General features: G+C 35.4%; 1 protein-coding gene across 7 annotated transcripts in view; it reads left to right on the top strand.

Annotated features, from left to right (window-relative positions):
• CEP128 (centrosomal protein 128) overlaps nt 1-21,009 on the top strand; it is a 383,316-nt gene that overhangs the window by 19,402 nt on the left and 342,905 nt on the right. For all 7 annotated transcript variants that reach the window (XR_008417279.1, XM_053889680.1, XM_053889682.1 and 4 more), the window contains 4 exons: nt 11,652-11,778; nt 12,832-12,950; nt 15,886-15,977; nt 19,678-19,750. Coding sequence is in view for 6 of the 7 variants with exons in the window: in XM_053889680.1 (XP_053745655.1) it covers nt 11,652-11,778; nt 12,832-12,950; nt 15,886-15,977; nt 19,678-19,750 (411 nt within the window). In the remaining variant the exon portion in view is untranslated. The remainder of the gene's footprint in view (nt 1-11,651; nt 11,779-12,831; nt 12,951-15,885; nt 15,978-19,677; nt 19,751-21,009) is intronic.

Genomic DNA, 21,009 nt, shown 5'->3' with positions numbered 1-21,009 from the left:
TTTGTCACCTACGTATAATACCCAGTCCCTATCCCAACAAGTGTCCTCCTTAAAGCCCTTTGCCCAGTTAGCCCATTCCCCCACCCACAACCCCTCCAGCAACCCTGTTTGTTTTCTGTACTTAAGACTATCTTATGGTTTGTCCCCATCCCTGTTTTTATTTTATCTTTGCTTCCCTTCCCTTATGTTCATCTGTTTTGTATCTTAAATTCCACATATGAGTGAAGTCATATGATATTTGTCTTTCTCTGACTAATTTCACTTAGTATAATACCCTCTAGCTCCATCCATGTTGTTGCAAATGGCAAGATTTCATTCTTTTTGATCACCAAGTAATATTCCATTGTGTGTATACATATATACACACCATGTCTTCTTTATCCATTCATCTGTTGATGGACATTTGGGCTCTTTCCATACTTTGGCTATTGTTGATAGTGCTGCTATAAACATTGGGGTGTATGCACCCCTTTGAAACAGCACTTCTGTATCCTTTGGATAAATGCCTAGTAGTACAATTGTAAATCAATGTGTGTTTTGTTTAGGGAGGGACCCTGGAGAGTAATTTTTTTTTTTCTTTTGGAGGCTATGCTGCAACTCCTACAAGTCTTCTTGCTGTAAAACCTACTGTTTTCTTTCTTTCTCTTTCTTTCTTTCTTTCTTTCTTTCTTTCTTTCTTTCTTTCTTTCTTTCTTTCTTTCTTTCTTTCGAGAGCAAGAGGGAGAGGGAACACATGTGAGTGAGGGAGGGGCAGAGGGAAAGGGAAACAAAGAATCTCAAGGAGGCTCTGTGCTCAGCTCAGAGACCCCTGTAGGGCTTGATCTCAGATCATAACCTGAGCTGAAATCGAGAGTTGGAGCTTAACCAACTGAGCCACCCTGGCGCCACCCCCCTTTTTTTAAACTTTTTTTTTTTTTTAGTTAATCCACTATTTAACTGTTAAAAATTTCTCTATGCTAAATATACATTGCCTTGTTGAAATTAACATTTCTTTTTTGAAATACGAGAGACTTTCTGTAAAGTGAGACCAATTTGCTTGCTATAGGGAAGACAAGAATTTTTATTAACTTAGATTTTATAAATGATTCTGTTGCTCCACCTTATGAAATGGATAAGTCATGTGTTTGTGTATCTATGCGTATTTAATATTTGTTTTATTGGGTTTTAACTTTGTGAACATAATTTACAGAAGTTGAGAGGAAATCTAAACATTTGATGTAGCGTTTCCCTCCTGAGATGATCTTCCCCAACAAGAGAACTGTGAGAATTACTCCTGCTGGTTTGTAAAGCCTAAGATCAAGAGTCCGGTCACTTTTTTGATGACGTTTACTTGAAATATATACATCATTTCACTTTTTTCCCTTGAATCTTTATAACCTCCAATCCTGTATTTTATTTTTTGCTCCTTAAATGTGAAGGTCTCTCTATGAGGAGTTGAGCAGTGTTAAAGCATCAGCGATGGGTCTCAGGACCTTCTAGAGAAGCAGCACCTTCCTTTTCTTGGTCTCTTTGGGAATTTCTCCATATGCTTAGTATATCCCAGACACTTTTTGTATATTAACTCATTTAGTTCTCTCAATAATTCCGTTAGGTAGGTACTTTGATTATCCTCATTTGCAAGATAAAAACACTGGGGCACAGAATGCTGGCTAACTTGCCCATGGTCTCACAGCTAGTTAGCAACAGACCCATGGATAGGCTGTTATCCCAAAGCTCAGCATCAGGATTCATTTACCTCACTGAGTCATGGTTGCTCACATTTTTGTGATGCTGGAGTTCATATTTCTGAAGATTGGGATTTTGGATTCAAAGTTTGAAGGGCTAAATACTTTATGTTGCTAAACTACATTTTAGAAACTATTTTAACTGACTGAACAGCAGAAACCCACTGTCACACAAGTCATTAATGTTACAGCTGATACAATGTCCAGAATGAGAGTTAGGTGAGACAAATAGAGAAATAGAATTGGGAAGAAATCTGGCACTGAGCTAGAATCGGCATTGACAGATTGTCAGAGTTGGCAGGTCTAGCTGCCACTTAGGCAATATGTGGGTTCTGCAACTTGCCTACATCAGCATCAATTTTTCCCTTCCTCCTAAATAACAACCACTGATTTTTTTTTTTTTTTTTTTTTTTTTTTTTTTAACTAGCCTTTTTTGCAGCCATTCCAAATGAGCCGTATTTAGTTGATAGTATGTCTCAGGGTCTTTGGGCCCAATGAACTTCTTGACTTTACGAAGTGTCAATTTGCATTATTTCTCATGCTGTAAATTTCTTGGGAGGTCTGGGAACATTTGGGCAAAAGGGGACCTGTGGGGAAGGTTTTATTTGAAAGCTTACTGTGAAGATTTGGAATATATTATACTCCCGTATTAAATAGTGCAATTGATAAGCTTAGTATTTAAAATATTTCTAAAACTGTGCATTCCTATTCATGAGAGAATGGGGTCTGTTTTTGTGTTAATACTGTAAAAATGGAATGCCCTCAAGAAAGAATATTCAACATAAAAAGTTAATACCTTTTGCAGTGGAAATTTGGACTGTAGCTGAGACTCCAGTAGTTAATATTGGTTATAAAAGAAAAATACAATTGTCTTGATTCAAATCAGCAGACTTTTTAAGTTCATATTTTAAAGTAAAGATTGTTGGGGCACCTGGGTGGCTCAGTCGGTTAAGCGTCCGACTTCGGCTCAGGTCACGATCTCGCGCTCCGTGAGTTCGAGCCCCGCATCGGGCTCTGTGCTGACTGCTCAGAGCCTGGAGCCTGTTTCGGATTCTGTGTCTCCCTCTCTCTCTGACCCTCCCCCGTTCATGCTCTGTTTCTCTCTGTCTCAAAAATAAATAAACGTTAAAAAAAAAATTAAAAAAAAAAAAAAAAGTAAAGATTGTTGAAAATATCATAATATCAGATTGGTGAAGATATAGTAATATGAAATTAGAACTTAGGAGACTTGCATTCATATGTAATTTCTCTTCTAATTAAGTACTCTGATTAAAATTTTCTTTTGAGAGTAATAGGATACTACCATCTGGCATATGGACTTTGGAAATTTGAATGTTAAATAAAAAGTGGAGGTTTTTTTGTTCTATTCAGTGGGTTTCACTTCTCAATATACTTAGTGACATCCCAGAATGATAATGGTAATGGTTGAGGGCCAGGCACAAACCACTTGTAATATCCCAAAGCTAATGGTATCTGCCCTTTTTTTCTGGCTGAGTTTTCGTAATTGTCCTGAAGGTGAGACTTGTTCAGTCTTTTAATAACGTTAAAGTTAAGTAGTAAGAGTCTATGGGTAAGAAATTATAATCAAACAAATTCTGTTATGACTTTTTTATAAATATATTTTGGATCTTAAGAATTAGGTTCTTGGAGTATATTTAAAATTATATTACTAAGTCCTTCATGAAACTGCTGGACAGGAGAATAATTTTTACAGAATTTTGCTTTGAGGGTAATGGAGAAATGTAGACTCTGGAGTCAGACTTGAAATTTAATCCTGATTTTTCCACTAGAAACCATTTCATTGACTTTGGACAAGTTATTAAACTTTTCTAAACTTGAGTTTCATCATCTGAAAAATGAACATAGTTATATATCCCTCATTATAACTAACATTTATTGAAGTGGTCACACAGTCACACTGTTTAGAAACTTGCTAAACATTCATGTTTCTGTTGTTTCTTCAATTCATCTGATAATCCCTACCTTGAAGCATTTGCTGTGTTCTTTTTTTAAAAATTTTTTTTAATGTTTATTTTTGAGAGAGAGAGCGAGTGTGTGCATGTGCAAGTCAGGGAGGGGCAGAGAGCAAGGAAGACACAGACTCTGAAGCAGGTTCCAGGCTCTGAGCTGTCAGCATAGAGCCCAATGTGGGGCTGTAACTCACGAGCTGTGAGATCATGACCTGAGCTGAAGTCAGATGCTTAACTGACTGAGCCACCCAGGCGCTCCTTGTTTGCTGTGTTCTTAATGTAGTACGTGGTACATTCTAGGCACTCAGTATTTTCCTTTCTTTGAATTCATTGGGCCCAGACTCAGTTTCATTTGTGTATAAACAACATAATGTGTTGCGACATTCACAGGGATATGTATGTCTGATTATTTTGACTTCAAAGTATATGCTAAATTAGACAACGTACGTAAGATTAGTTTTTGTCTATCTTGTGTTCATGAATATGTCTGTCCACTCATAATACACTAAGATGCTAATAAGAGCACACTCCATCTTCCATGAGTGCTCATTTATTAACATCAAAATATTATATACAAATATTTTTTGAATACTTTCAAAATTATTAGAATGTAGTGGTACGGGCTTTGAATATATGGGATATATATGGGATTTCATTTAAAAATAAAATAGTTACATAAATAAAAATGATGTATTTTTGAAAGGGAGTTTTTCAATTTCAGGAATACTATTATGGGCTTATATTTCCATAAATCAGCATATGGAGAGAGGTTAGGCAAAGCAGCTGGAGCTAATGATCTTTTGGTAAATAAAAAATAAGATAGCAGCAACCATTTTAAAAATACATTTGAGCAACAGATGGTGGGACTGGAAAAATATGCAAACCATAAATTTTCACTCTTGTTTAATTTTTTAAAACTCTTCTCCTCCCCCTCCTCCTCTTCCTTCTTGTTTTAATAGTAGAAGACAAATAGACTGTGAGGAACCAAAATAGAGCTGATACGATTAATTCTACAACCAATGTATTTTGTAGTCTCTTGTCAGGTAAACTTTGGCATTGTGTAGAAAAATAGTCAGTGAAGGAAAGCCAGGCATAAAAGCACTTAAAGTGCCCATGGATGACATCATTATCCTGGACAGAAGTTTTAAAACGACATCTTTTCTGCCTCTACTTTTACCCTGCATTTTTGCCAAGCTGACCTCTAACATGTGTGAATAGAAATACTTTAATTTTTTGATGTCATTATTATAGACATATCTGAACTTACAACACTGTTTCTGTGGTCACCAGTGCTATATATGTTGTGAATGTTTGCTGAATACTGACTCTTTAGTGTTAGGTGAAAATAAAACTAAGTCATTAAGCAGAATATTTAGATATTTCTAATTTCTGCTGAACTATGTAGCTAAGTCAATGCAGTTATCCATACCTGACCAAATTTGCATGCATTTCTGTATAATCTATATTATGTTAGGGGACATATTTTCTTAGTATGAAAATAAGAGACAACTTAGAGTAAAAAAAGTACCTGAAGAAACTGAATGGAATCTTTACATAGTTTCCAGAATTCAAGGCCTACTTTAAAGTGCAGCGTTTATAACTTTTACCAAGGTTATTGCTGGCTTTTTTTTTTCCACCTTCAGTTGTGTTTTTATTTGTGTGGAAGGTAATTAGTTGATGACTGATAGCTAGTATATTTGTGTATGAATAATCACTATCCCTTGTGTATTTCTATTATGGTCTCTAGAATAATGGTAAATATCTTTTAAGAATTTCCTAATGACTATTTTTTGTGTGATTATTTTCCCCCCTCTCACAGTGAACATAGTCAAGGATAGAATTAGTTTTTTAGAGAATGTGAATTTGTGAGATACACTATTAGTGAAGCAGTTACTGTTGCCATATATTTACCGAAAAAGTTGATACATCTCATCTTCCCATATTGAAGCCTAATTTTATTGAATGGCTTATTTCTTAGGTATTTCTGATAGTGTTGGTGGAGTTGATGCCTAGTTTCCTAGCTGTTTACTATTGCTTGGAAACTTTACCTTCCTAGGGACTGGTCAAGAAATTTGCTCTTACAAATTTTGGAAAGTCAGTATTTTTAACCTAAAAAAGCAGACCAGAGTTGCTGGTCCCCGGTAGATAGAGTTAACATATTCTTTGCTGAATACTGCTTTAAAACCGCTACTGGATGCCTGGAGCAGCTGTTTGAGGACCCTGAAAAGTAAATACGGGCAGTTCTGATTGCATGGTTTGGCTGTGCGTGAGTTCCATTACCCCAGTTTGTTCAAATAACACCAGTCCCTAAACAGCACAGTTTGAATTTCAGTTAACAAAGTTTATTAACTGTGAGTAACTGCGAAAAGTTCAAACTTTGCTTCTAGTTCTTCAGTTCACATATTACTATGTAAATAGCAGATCACTGCTTTTGAAGTCTGTTGCTGATTGGTCGTAGGTAATAAAACACACGGTTGTGTTACTTCCTTGTCTTCTAATGATAAACCAGTTTGCCATTTTACAAGAACAACAAATAATAAAGGGATTGGCTAACAGTGCAACAATGAGATGGAAAGTGATCATGCTGGGAGTGAAAGTTGAATCATATTATGGAGGAGTTATATGTGGAATTATAAAGACATGACTGAGAGTGGGAATATTGACGCTGCTGCTACTCAAGGGTCCCTCGATTGCCTACAACTGCCATAACAAACACTACCTTATACTGAGCAAACTAATCTTCCTAGGCATTATTCTAATTATTTTACGTACATTGTCTTATTGTATCCTCTAACGAAAGTATGCGAGAGTTATTATCTGATATGGTGTGAAATATATGGATAGGAGCAGAAGCAGCATAGCTGAGGAAATCACTGCTAGGCTTCCCTCTGGACTTTCTGAATCATGTGTTTTTTGTTTGTTTGTTTGTTTGTTTTTGTTTTTAACCAATCACACCTCTTATTTGGAGAACCCATTGCTGCCTGGATGATCTCCTTTCATAGACTTGGTTTGCAATATAGTTAGTCCTTTTGAGTTATACACTCTTTTCCAGTTCATTAAACTTGCCTTCTATTTTTGTCTCTAATTAGAGTTCTCCTTCTCCTCCTCCTCCTCCTCCTCCTCCTCCTTCTTTTTAAAGTTTAAAGGCACAGAGAGAGGGGGAGAGAGAGAATCCTGAGCAGGCTCCTCATTGATAGCGTGGAGCCCGATGTGGGGCTCAAACTGAGGAACCGTGAGATCATGATCTGAGCTGAAATCTAGAGTTGGACGTTTAACTGAGTGAGCGACCCAGGAGCCCCTCTGATTAGAGTTTTTCCAAATAGAGTCTTCACAGAGCTTACAGAGCTCTATGAGAATTTTAAAGTTTGATATTTTTATTTTAATGGTAATCTAAAAGCTTATGTTTTACAAAATTTCATTTATTTACTAGTTGGCAAAATAATGAGTTGGTTTCCTACTCAAAAGTAGTGACCAAGGACTTTTTTTCTCTTTGAGGATTATCAACTCACATATTTATGAGTATTTGAAGTGTTTGAATCCATTGTAGTTCATATTTCTATTGATGCTCAAATTATTTCATCATTTCCTAGAGGGAGATCTCTTGACTTCTGAGTTTGAAGGCATGTCTTGACAATTTGGATAAACTACCTTATAATTGCCCTTCAGTTTCAGCGACCAAGTTTCATTTGTATTTATCCCAGTACATAGTAGTAATGCTTCAATTATTTTATTCTAACATCAAATGAAAGGAGATAAGCGAATAGACTTAAAATGTAAGTAATACATTTATGTCAAGTTGAGGTGAAAAAAATGCGCCATAACATGTTCTGGGATGCGGGGCTTATAAGTATTTCAGATAGGGGAAATTGGGTGAAAATGGAGGCATCGCTTGGTATGTATAGAGATAGTGATGCTAAACTCTTAGAACCTGTACCATTGGAGTCTGTACCATAGTCTTGTGGGGAGTGTTACTTAGTTTCAGCAAAAAGACATCATCCATCATAGTAAATCTTAAATGAGTTTTACTAGTATTTTTTTTTTTTGTTTGTTTAGTGTTTTTTGTTTTGTTTTGTTTTTTGTTGCTTTGTTTTGTTTTTTCATTTAATTTCAAGTTGGGCCTGCTTTTTGCATCTAGTTAAGGGTTAAAATCCTAAAGAATATGGAACAACTTTCATAATATCATTATCTCTTTATCTCTTTGTTTTTGTGTTTTAAGAGTTATTGGCTTCATACATCATGATTAGATTTTGTGCAGTATCTCTTGTGTTACTCCTACTTGAAATGTAGATTTTAATTCTATTACATTTTTAGTTTTGTATCTTAGGATCTGTTTTTGCCATATTTGTAGGAGTAATTAAAAAATGTTTACCTTTTACCATTTACATTATAGTTCTTGTTTTTTTATATATCAGCCTGTTTATCTGTTCAGTGGCTTATGATATCTTTTTAGAGTTTTAAAATGAGGTTGCCAAATAATTGGTCTAACCTTTTATAAATTTCCAACATTTGTTATTACTTCTAGATTTTAGGGTAATGTATCATTTGTCTTATTCTGTACTATTTTCCATATGGTTCCATGGTGGGGTTTTGTTTTTGTTACTAGGAAGTGTGTGTGTGTGTGTGTGTGTGTGTGTGTGTGTGTGTGTGAATGTGTGTATAAATTCATTTTATTCATCAGCTTTTAGTTACAGCTTAGGATTTGTTAGCAAATAAACCCACATAAAAAGGATGCTGGCAAGTTCTCCTTCTGGCATCAGTAGATAAGATTATTTGGGATCAACTCTCCTATTTGGAACAGTTAGAAAAGCAAAAAAAAAAAAAAAAAAAAGAGGCGGGCACCTGGGTGGCTCAGTTAGTTGAGCATCTGACTCTTGATCTCGGCTCAGGTCATGATTCCAGGGTCATGGGATTGAGCCCCATGTCAGGCTCTGCGCTGAGCATGGAGTCTGCTTAAGATTCTCTCCTTCTCTCCCTCCCTCCCCCTCTGCCCATCTGCCTTGCTCATGTGCTTGCTCTGTCTCTTCTATAATACCAAAAATGAAGTAAAAAATAATACTGTGACTGTGAATCTAGCAGAGAACAACCAAGGCTGTGGGGAACTTTATAGTCTAGGTCTGGTAAAGCTCTGGCAAAAATGGAAGTCTAGAAGGAGTCCTGCATCTGGGACTCTTCTCTTAAGTTAGTAGCTGATTTCAAAAGAGATTGCTTAGAAGCAGAGAGGGTAGGATGAAAGCTATCAATAGACTGAAGAGGCCGGGGAGACCAAAACTAGAATTTAGGAATCTTCCAGCTTTCATTTGAGACCCGAAAGAGTGATAGTGTAGGAAAAATGATGAGGTGAAAATGAGAGAAGAGATGAACTGAAAAATAGACCAGCCCTGGTGGGAGCAGAAGCCCAGTTTTCAGTCATCTTGGTTCCTAACTAGATTAAGGTGGTTTCGGTTTCCTGGTGATTCTAGCCTGACTTTGTCCTAGAAGAAAAACCAAATCTCTTCTGAAGGACGATGTCATCATCTAGAGTTTCAAATAATCTCCACAATTTTTCATATACAATGTCTATGACATGATAATCAGGCATAAGAAAATACAAGAGGTGACTGAAAATCAAGGGAAAAAACAGACAATAGAAACATACATGCTAATATTAAAAAAAAAAATCTGATTAACCTGTTCAAGAAATTAAAAGACAAGATTGAGGATTTTGACAAAGAATTGGAAACCCCAAAAAAAGAACCAAATGAAAATTACAGACACTGAAAAATATAACTAAAATAAGCAAATAAATAAAAACCAATCCTGTTAAGTATAGGTTAAATAGCTGTTTTTTACCAAAAAATGGCTGGAACTGATCCATGAATTCAGCAAAGTTGCAGTATATAAAATCAATGCACAGAAATCAGCTGCATTCCTATACACCAATAATGAAACAACAGAAAGAGAAATCAAGGAATAGATCCCATTTACAATTGAATTGGAAGATAGGCCAGCATAAGGTATCCAAAAAGAAAAATGGATGAATGAAAGAACCAAATAATTCAGAAAACGATGACATATGGGATTTGGTAAAAAGATAGCTTGAATATATCTCAATTTTCAGAAGGAGAGGGAGGAGAGAAAGGGGCAGAAACAGTATTTGAAGAGATGATGGCTGAGAATTTATAACAGGGAAGATACCGAGGTACAGGTTCCATGATCTCTATGGGTCAAAGATGGGATAACTACAAGTAAAGCTTCACATTGTCATATCACAGTAAAGACATTAACAATCATAGTCAAACAGAAAATCTTAATAACTAGAGCTTAAAAGGGCAGACAACTCACAAAAAGAGCAGTAATAAGAAACAGCAGCTGACTTTGCTTCTAAAAGGATAATAGCATCAGGCTTCACTTGAAAGATGTGAATAATAAAGATAAACAAGAAAAAGTTAATAGAGCTGGTTCTGTCACTAACTTGTGTGATCTAAAGTCATTTTACATTTCCAGTCCATTTTTCATGTTATAGTTTAGATTTGAGCTTCTTAACATGGTGTTATTTTATTTGGAGCTTACCCTAGGTTATTGATACACTGTTTTGTGTTCACTGTGTAAATACTTTGGTCTACTTACATGTTAGATTTAATGTTACTTATGTATAAATTACTCTCAAGGTCGACCTTGTTTTCCTTGGCCTCATCTGTTTATTTCTCTGGATTAATAGGCTGGGTTCTATAGCTAGTGAATGCACAGGCAGGGTGGTTTGGGTATGTAGATCCCAATTTAGAGAAGTAGGGGGAAAATTAGCCTCCCCCCCCCCCCCGAAATGAGAACATTAGAGGTACATTCTTGAAATTTTATTTCTTTTAATCCAGAATTTTAACCTTGGTTTTCTAGCAGAGCTAAAGCCAGATAACCAAAAATGAAAGGGTTTGCTCATTTGTGATTCATATTCTTGTGTTTCATCTTGTGCTTTCCCTTCAATGGAGGCTACCTTTTTTTCTGCACAGTTCCCCAAGGAAACAACTCGTTTTCTTCATAAGTGATGTTCTACTCTTTAATTCTGGCTGAATTTAGGAAACCCTCTCCTCTCAATCAGTTTTTTTGACATTCTCTTTAAAGAGTTATGGGTGACTTGTTCTATGGATCAGTTCATTATTAATATTATGTTTTATTTATCCTTGGATAGGATGCCTAGACTTTCAGGTTCTGAATTCCTAGCAATTCAGGGTATGTGGATTTTCTTCAGCTTTAATCTCTGTTCCCTTGGGTTTCATTTGAAACCTCTTTTCAGGTCTGTAGCTGGGTACGGCTCTGGACATTATTCTTTGTATTTGGTGTCTTTTTATTTAATACAGCCTTTTAGGTCTAAAAGATGTTTTCTTATAACCCCTGTTGGCTGACTCCCTAATAATCTGAAGAGAGCATTTGGACAACTGTAATCCCTAGTATGTATTAACAATTTGACATCTGACCACATAGTTTTCTGGGATTTGAAGTCTTTGAATCAAGAATTTAAAAAATGTTCTGATACACAATTGGACAGTGCACATGATTTTAATAGAAGCAGTCACTCTAAGAGCTGGTCAGTTTCCTGTTTGTTACAGATCTGGGGCTTCTAAAGGAATGTTTACAAGAGAGGAAGACTCTCCTTTCAGACACATTGGCCTTCTTACGTTTCTAAGCATGGGTGGCACATACATTAAACATTTTATCTGGAGACATCTCTTTCACATTCTGCTAATAGAAAGATGGAATAGGTAGCAACAGATGTTATTTAAAACCAGATGTTAGAATTGGTTCTAGAATATTTATGTTTACTATGTTTCTATTTCCTAACATAACTTACTTCAAATTTTTTTCGGATATAAAGTCTCTTTGGAAAGTCAGATTTTTCTGAAATAGCTTTGAAAATCTCTTGTCTGTTTGTATTTGGAGTTGTTTAAAGAGAATAAATTTTCCTTCACTATATTCTTTAATTTAGTTAAAAGAAAGCTTGGAACAATCAATAGGCCAATTGCGGAGTCAGCGTTTATTGAGAAACTCAGGAGGGAGAAGTATTTCTGTTACAAGTCTGAGTGCAAGTGACCTCGATGGTGGCACTGTGACAGGTAAACTCTTCAGAGATGTTTTGAAACCCCCCCCCTTTTTGTTTTGTTTTGTTTTGTTTTGTTTTACAGATATTCCTGAAGTACATATTGAATGCATTTAATCTTTAGAGAAATAGAACCCATACATAAAATCATAAAATGATGTTTAGAAGATGCAGTCATCAGTTATTTTATGGTGCCTAATTTGAAGTGTGTTCAGTGAGACTTTGTTACTCTATTACTTTTGTTCTCAGACTCCGTAGACCACAGAGGGTTTTACCTGACAAAACTTGAATTTAATTGTCTGCTTCTAATCAAAAGCAACACACAAATAGGATTTACTGTGTGTTATACTTTCTCGATTAGAAGTCTTGTCCCAGCTTCACAGTTTTTCAAAGTCTGATTAAGAAATATCCTATGACACTTGTTAAAAACAGGTGAATTTTATCTTTGGTGTGCAGCTAGATTTCAATGGCTAGATTAAAGCTGATAACACTTGGTTTGCCTGTAGTTAATCCTACTTAATAACTTTCCTACAGCACTGAGATCACATATGAATAGAAAAGTATGCAGTGAAGAGAGGTGATTTAGATAGAAGTGAATATTAGCAACTTGCATTGTTAATAATGCTATTGATCATGATAATAAGGATTAAAAATTGGACACAACCAGCTAATCTTTTTTATGTAGTTTTTATTGATTTTTAAACTATGTTCAGATTTTAGATTACTTTGTTGGAAAAATTCTGTTTTATTGGTATTAAGTTATGTTTTAGAGAGAGAAGTTATTTTTATTTTCCAATTTATTATTTTTAAAAGAATATATTGCTTATTTGAAAAGTATAGCAAATTAGAACTTTTGATATTTTCTATTTCTGTGTTATTTCTGTTGCTCATTTTATCTGCTTTAAGAACAAGATGAGTGCCACTTTGTGGCCTTAGCAAGATACTTGGGAAATAGTCTGGGTTAGGGCGTGTGTATATATCCATGACTGATGTATATTTTCTGAGCAAAATTTTACACGTTTCTTCTCCTACATGTTTTTATTCTCTCTTTTTTGTTTCATCTCTAAAGAGAGCTACCGTTTTCCACCTACCTCACCTCTCAAGGACTATGGGGATCAGCAGGGGAGTAAACGAATTAGGTCCAGAACTGGTGTCCGATTTGTTCGGGAGACTGACGACATGGGCCAGGTACTTTGTACTAGTCTGTAATCTGCTTTTATCTTTTTTTTTTTTTTTTCTTTTCTTTTTAAACCAAGTAAACTATCTTATTTTCAGTGTACTAATTATCATTTATTTTGTACTTTGTTCTGGAGGATTATGTTTTGTAGAATATTTAAAAATGAGTTTAGTTTTGGACAATGTTTTATTTCCTTGTTCAGGTGGCTCATTCTTCGGTAAGCCCTGCTAAGTCAGCTACTTTCTATTTTGCTAATTTTGGTTTAGTGTAAACAAGTTAGTCCTTGTGTGGTTAACCTATTGATTTTTTTCATTGGTATTTTTCTGATTGTTGAATCATTGGTGGAGTTACTTAATTAGAAGCAAGAAATTTCATACTCTTTCCATGTATTTCATGTATTCAGTAAAGATTTTGGAAGTATTCATTCTAAGGACATATATCTTTTTCTGCTTCTTTAAGCTTCCATACAAGAGCCGAAAAAATGTTTCTTGTTGCTTTGTGTAGCTAAATTAATTAGACAAAAGCTAGAGGATGTTGCTGACTTTGAGGTTTTTGTTTTGGTGGTTTCAGGATTGCAGCCTCAGAGCTTGTCAGGATACTCACCTGTAGCTTTTGCTTGTTACAGATTAAGATAGAGATAACAGAACCAAGTGCATGAGATGTCCCCTTGTAGAAACTTTTCCTTTACTGTGTGGGTTTTGGTTTTTTTTGGTAGGTGCAACTTACTAGTGTGTATTGTATGATTAAGCCTAGAGCAGAGAACAATATCCTAACGTTGTTCATTTACTTTTCCATTCTGTTTATTTAGTGCCATTGTTCTGGGACAGTGCTTGTGCTTGGGAATAGAGATAAGCAAAGACCTTGTGTTTTTGTGGAGTTTGTAATCTAAGGGGAGGGGCTAGATATTAAATAAGTACACAGATGCATCCATAATTGTGAGCTGAGATGCATACTAAACAGTAAGCATAGGGTCAGGGGAGTGTGTGGTACAGGGACTTGCTCCAGGCAGGGAAGGCTTCTTGAAGAAAGGCTGAGCTGAAATCTGAAAGTTGAGTGAGTCATTTTGGGTAGAACAAATACCTTGATAGGAAGGAAGCTAACACCTAGGGCAACTTAAAGCCCATGTGGCTGAAGAAGTATGAAGGACCAAGACTATGCATAGTTTTTGTAAGGGGATAACAATTATTTTGAAAAGATCATAACACCTCTCGTGTAGAAAATGAAATCAGTGTGGGCAATCCAGTTAAGAGGATATTGTTGTGTTGTGGGTGTGAGATGGTGGTTACTTGGATTAGGATAAATGGAGTTGGAGAGAAGGTAGGGTAGACTTAAAAGCTATTTGGTGGGTAAAATGAAAGGTCTTGAAGATCAGATGACCATTTGGGGAGGGGGAGAATGATTGTAAAGGAGGGGTCAAGGATGAGTCCTAGGATTCTGGTTTGCAAAACTGGAAAATCATTGCAAAACCTAAGTGAATGGTCTGCTCTTCATCCACTGTATTACCTCCACTCCTTTTTAATTGTTCTTCCTTATTTTAAGTCTCTTTTCTTAAGATGACCTTTAGCTACATGTGATAGTGTACTTTCTTATTTATTAAAAAAATTAAGTTTGTTTATTTTGAGAGAGCAAGTGGGGTAGGGGCAGAGAGAGAGACAGGGGAGAGAGAGAATCCCAAGCACTGATGGTGCAGAGCCTGATGCAAGGCTCAAACTCACATACTGTGAGATCTTGACCTGAGTTGAAATCAAGAGTTGGATGCTTAACCAACTGAGCCACTCAGGCGCCCAGACAGTGTGTTTTCCGTAATGTTCTGCACATCATTTGTCATTTGTTATTTGTTTGCATGTCTATATCCCATGTTAAATTCTGAACCCCTTATTTCCTACCACAGTTGCTGGCACTGATTAGTTGCTCAATGTACATTTGTTGAAATGGATTGATTTGTTGTTTCTGCAAATCTCTATAACTTAAATATTTTTTTTTTATTGTAAATTATAGTATACAGATACATATATGGTATACATATTTACAATTAAAAGTACAATAATGTAAATGAAAATCTATGTAACCACCATCCAGGCTAAGAATCCAAGCATTATTATACCCCTAAAGCCTCTTTTGCACTTCCCCTTTCCCCAGGGCTATCAACTATCCTGACTTTTATAATAACCATTCTCTTGCTTAAAAAAAAAAAAAAATTATAATACATACATCTTGTTTAGTATTCCCTGTGTGTAAACTTTATACAAATAGAATAATACTGTATATCTTCTTCTGCTTTTTTTCAATTGATGTTATGTTTTTGACATTATAGCCTTACTAATGTGTACTTAGGTTTGATCATTTCATTTTTATTGCTGTGTTATACTCCACTGGGAGAACATATCACAATTTATATATGTTCCGTTCTTAATGGACTTTGTGTTTGTTTTCAGCGTTTTCATTGTGAACAGTGCTGCTCCAAACATTCTTGTACATGGTTCCTGGTGCATGTGGGCAAGAGTTTCTCTGCAGCATGGGTTGGCATACGATGGCATGTGGTCCAGTTGAATAGGGTTCTTTTGTAATACCGCCACCCATGCTCCTTTGTTTATGGCTACTTCTGTGCTAAAATGACAGTGTTGACTAATTTTGACAGTTTATATATCCTGAAAGCCTGAAATATTTACTATTGTACCCTTTACAGGAAAAGTTTACCGACCTCTTTTTTTGAGGGGGGAGGGGGTATCTAAAAGGACTGGAATTAGTGTACTATAGAGGATGTGATGGTTAATGTTATATATAACTTTTTAAAAGTTGCTTTTCTTTGGAAAAATGTTTCAGAATAGACATTTATTTTGTTTTATTAACATGAAATTTGGGCATTACAGCAAAAAGTAAGCTCTTCCTCTTCATGGAAGAATTAAACAGAATCCTAAATGGATAACTATGTTTTGCTTTTACTAGTTTCATGCTTTTCATCAGTCCCTCCGAGACCTCAGCAGTGAACAAGTTCGGCTTGGAGACGATTTCAATCGGGAATTTGCCAGAAGAAGCCGGTAAAAGCAGAATATGGTTTTTGTTGGAGGCATAAGTTATTAGAAGAACATAATAAGTTCTGTAATTGATATGTTTGCGTGAATTCAAAAACAGTGCTGTTTTTATACCAGTATTTTAAAATTTATTAATAGAACAGTTTAAAATCCTTTGAATTTAGAATGTATTGTGACTCAGTGTTAGACAAATTAAATTCATATTTTTAAAAACATGTTAACTTACTGCACTGGAGTACTGCCATTATGGAGAGATACATTGTGAGACCTTAGCAAAGAGGTTGATTTGCAAATAGTTGGAGAGAGACAGAGAGAGAAACAGAGATGGAGACCAGATCACCAACAGTGAAGCTTAAAAAAAAAAAAAAAAGCATAGTTTGGCATTTGTCAACATGAGCCATTGTAGAATCCAGTATTTTAGCTTTCAGTTGAAATCTTCAAAAGTGAGTAGTTTATATTTGCCAGCTCTGCAGTTTTGTCAATTTTATGTAGTGCCCAGCAAGTATCACTTTATTTAAAATTTCCTCACTGTCTTTTCATTTTCATCATTAGCAGTGACAGTTGGCTTTCATTTGGAGGCCATATTTTTACAGGAAACCAAAGTCTTTATCCTTCTCTAGAGTCAGTCTCTAGAGTGACTCTCCAGAGTTCTTCTCTAGAGCAGCGATGGGGGAACAACAAAGCTGAATTGAAATTTGTTTACCAAGTTCACTTGCTAACTCCCATTCCATCTAACAAAATCATTCCATACACCAGTTTTTTGTTGCTGTCTCAAAAAGGGTTAAAGCTATAAATGTTAAATATGTGATTATCAACTGTACTCTGTATAACTTACCAGCTTTTAAATGAGGAACATAGGAAATTTAGTAATAAGAATTAAAGACCTTACTATTACTACTATTAGTAGTTAATATTATGGAACACTTACTTCTTGCCAGATTTAGATTTAATTCTTAAAACAACCCTAATGAGGTAATCATCATTATTTTTTCCATTTTTTGGATGTGGAAAAGGGTAGAGAGATGAAGTAATTCAGCTTGTTGGAGTTCAAATGGGGTATGTGGTAGAGTCAGGATTCAGGTATAGGCATTACGGCCCCAGAGTGTCTGCTCTTTACCACTTACAGCACCCTGTGGTTCAAGATCATTTTCATATATAGCGGGTATGAATAAAGAAATTAAGTTCCTGAATTTTGAGCTGTATTATGGAGTTGTATTGTCATTCTTTTAAACCAGTATTTGTTAGTTAACTTAAAACTAGGTATTTATTTTTGACAAGTTGATAAAATAAGCAAAATGGTGTCAACATTCTAGTATAGTCTGTCCTTGGATTGCTTTATTGTGTAGCTTTTACACATTTGAAGAAAGGGTACAAATTAAGCACTAGGAACATGAATTTCAGGAATTTGTCCTGTTGGAAGACCCAGGAGAAATTGCAGGTTTGATTTCGTTAATTGGTTTCAGTGGTCATTTGGATGTGCAGTGGTAGACTGGGGATCTTCTGATCCATGAGCTGGTACCATCTGGTAATAGTTTGTGTGATCCAGAGGCATGTGTGAGGCAGAGAAACTTTATTTAAGCCAAACTAGAAGTCAAGTTTCTTGTGAAATTGGTGACTTGACTTTCTTGTGAATAGATGAGGAAGATATCCAGATCCAATTCTGCTTTACTTGTACCACAAATTCTTAATTTACGTTTATAAAAATACTGGGTAAGAGGTTGCTAGGTTAAATGTAGGTTTCTCTGTGATTCAGAAAGATTGATATTTAATGACTAATTTTTCATTTTTTTTTGGTATTTATTGCAAAAGGTATATGAATAATGAATGTACTGGAAAGCAAGCTTTTAGAAAGCATTAATAAAGTTTAACTCAGAACTCACTTTGGATGCCATGTGGAAAATTGATTTGAGAAGGGCAAGTTAGGAAACTATTGCATTAGCATGTGAGAGATGATTGCTTGACCATGATTCTGGCAAGGAGGAGATGGACACAGGTATGTTTAAGACAGGTTTTTGGAGACTGAAGAAACAGGATATGGCAGTAGATTGGATATGGGGGGTAAAGAGAATAAACCAAGGATGACTCCCAGATGTCTGATTTGAGTACCAGAAGACTGGTAGGGATATGCCAGGTCTAGAGGTTAAGAGTTTGGCCTTGGATATGTTAGGTGTGAGATATTTGTGAGACATCCAGATGTAATATATGCAGCTAGATGTTTACTCTGGAGCTTAAAGGAAAAGTCTGTTAGAGATACAAATTTAAGAGTGGTGAGCATACAGGAGTGGTATTTGAAAATGGGTAATATCTAGCAGCTTTATGGAGAGTATCAAGGACAGGGCTTAGTGCCAAAAAGTTCCAGTATTAGAAGTCTCATATACACAAAAGAGGTAGCTTGAGAAGGAACAGCTAGTGAGATGTGGGAAGTCCAGTGGTACAAAGAACCACAAAGCCAAGAAAGAGGTGCAAGTAAATTTTCAGAGATTTAAAGACTTAGAATATTTACCTTTAGGGTAACTTCTTTCTGAGTAAATTACCTAAGAACACATAAGTAAAGTAAAATGGTAACCAAGAAAAAGTAAGATACAGGTGATGAGAAATAATAAAACTAATCCAGAGATTTGGTGAAAGCAGTCCCCAGAATGGTAACCATGTAGCAAATCCAGGAAATATTCACTCTAAATTAGAGTAGGAAGTAGGTGTCCTTTGAGAAGAATGTAATCCACAAGAATGGAGTTGATTCTTAATAGGTGATTCTGTAAGAAGTCAGAGAAAAATATTAATAATGTGATACATAAGGGCCATATAAGGCCAAAAGATAATAAGAAACTCTAGACAAAACCAAAAGCACAAGACTGTTAACAATGTAGGTATGAAGCTGATGAAAATGGAAACATGATAGGACATAACCAAAAGCATCAATTCTTTATGATGGAATAGTTCATAAGAGGTATAAATATATTATGTAAGTTACATAGGTAACCAGTAGAAAAACTAAAAATAGTAATGAATGTATCTGAAATTGGAGAGGGGTATCAGTGAACTAAATATTTCAAAACAGAGAGTTAATTGAAAGTGTCTAGAGATGAAAATGGCAGAGTTAACCAGCAAAAGAATGAAGCGTGGAAGTGGTTGAGCATGGGTGCCAGTGGCGAGTGGAACCAGAGTTAAGGAGGTGTGAGAGAGGACAGGCTTTGGTTTTATTTGTAATTCTTTCAGTGCTGTTTCATTATTTATCATGTATGTTATTAATCTGTTAGGAAAAAAGGTAATAGGGAGGTAAGTTGATGAGGACGGACTTTGTACAGCACACACTGATGTAATTTGGTTACGGATTGCTAGAGAGGATTTGAGATCACATTTAGTCCTCCCCCCATTTCCTTTTTTCTTAATTTAAAATGAGGCATATTGCAACCTACTTGTTTATTGAAGGTAATGGTCCAATGTAGCGCTTGTTCTCAAAGTGTAATTCCCAAATCAGCACCATCAGCATCAACTTGGAATTTGTAGAAATGCACATTCTTGGATCCCATTGCAGATCTACTGATTCAGCAGTCTGTCTTAATAAGCCCTCCAGGTATTTCATATGTTTGCTAAGATTTAGGAACCACTGCAGTAGAATATTATGTAATAACAAGTTGTATGTTTCACTGTCTGTGTATATTTTTTCAAACAGCCAACTTAAAATATTTTTTTTTTTTTTGCCTAGGTCGGATGCTGAAACAAAAAGGGCTTTGGAAGAATTAGCTGAAAAACTTAACGAAGCCCAAAAGCAAGAAATGGTGAGAACTGTTTGTTTATAAAACAAATTTCATACACAGATGTTAGAGTGGTGGGCCTGGTTATAATCGCGCTGAAGTTTAGTAGATCTTAACTTTTTGGATGATACACGCCATTTTATCTAAATTATGTTCTTGTACTTCTTATACAATGTTCATGAATTTGGGGTGTTTAAGATTAAAATATTTACAATGGTAATATATTAGAGATTTTAAATTTCACTGACCCAGTGATTATATGGCTTTTCTTAAATGATGTTTTAGAAATACGGAATTTTTTGATAGGGACTCTGTAGCACCCCTCATTAAGTATTTTCATTTCACTTAGGTGTGTAATCGGTTGCTGCAAAGACTCTTAATTCTCGAGTTTTATTTTCTCAAACTCAGATTGTTGAGAGTCGTCATTCAGGGGTTTCTTTTAATCAACCCACTGTTGTTGGTGGAATTGAAGTGAAAAATGAAGTACATACAGTGTCTGTTTCTTTGCATCATCAGTTGTTTGTTTTAGGAGGAAAAAAAATCAATAGAAATTGTCCTTAAACTTGGAAACTTATCAACTTAAGGAGCAATGTGTATTTATTCATATCCCATAGCACCTTTTGTTTTTTCAAGACCAGGAATGGTAGCAGAATTTTTTTCCTTAACATGTTTTATTCAAACGGAAAGTATATTAGCAGATATTTTTTTTCTGCAGTTTTTATTATGTTTATAGATCCTTACACAGATATGTTGAGTTTATTTTAGAATTTGAATTTATTGCCTGCATATGCTAAGAGACGGATATACTCTGTTTTCAAAGAGATCAACTTAGTTACTCTTTTTGCAGTGAAATTTGCCCATTTCAAAAATTTGAGTAAACATCTGGCCATATGAAAAGTACATTCTTCTTGTGCTCTTGGTGCTGATTTCTTTGCGAAGCACCCCAGAGAGGTGAAGATATTATGTGTATCTTCTGTTGAAATAGACAAGATCTTCACAGTTAGTGTGTGATGATATGGCATTTGATGTGTGATCGGAATATGGGATATTTCTTTTTTTACATAAAGTCTTAGATTTTTCCAGGCATTACCAAGATTTAAATTGTGCCAGTCTAAAATACCTCAACTATCACACTTCAAAAAAAAAAAAAAAAAGTATTTTCTCATATTAACAGATTGGTGCCTTTCTTAGTTAATTGCAGTGGTTTACACAGCAAGAAATCTATGCCATTGTCTGATTTTCATACTGTCTAAACAGGAGTGGAATGCACACACTTTTAAGAA

The sequence above is a fragment of the Panthera pardus genome, unplaced genomic scaffold, assembly GCF_024362965.1.
Source record: "Panthera pardus isolate Hobbes unplaced genomic scaffold, ASM2436296v1 HiC_scaffold_24, whole genome shotgun sequence".
NCBI classification, from domain to species: Eukaryota; Metazoa; Chordata; class Mammalia; order Carnivora; family Felidae; genus Panthera; species Panthera pardus.
The sequence above is the reverse complement of the archived record's forward strand: the minus strand, read 5'-3'. Positions and strand labels throughout refer to the sequence as shown.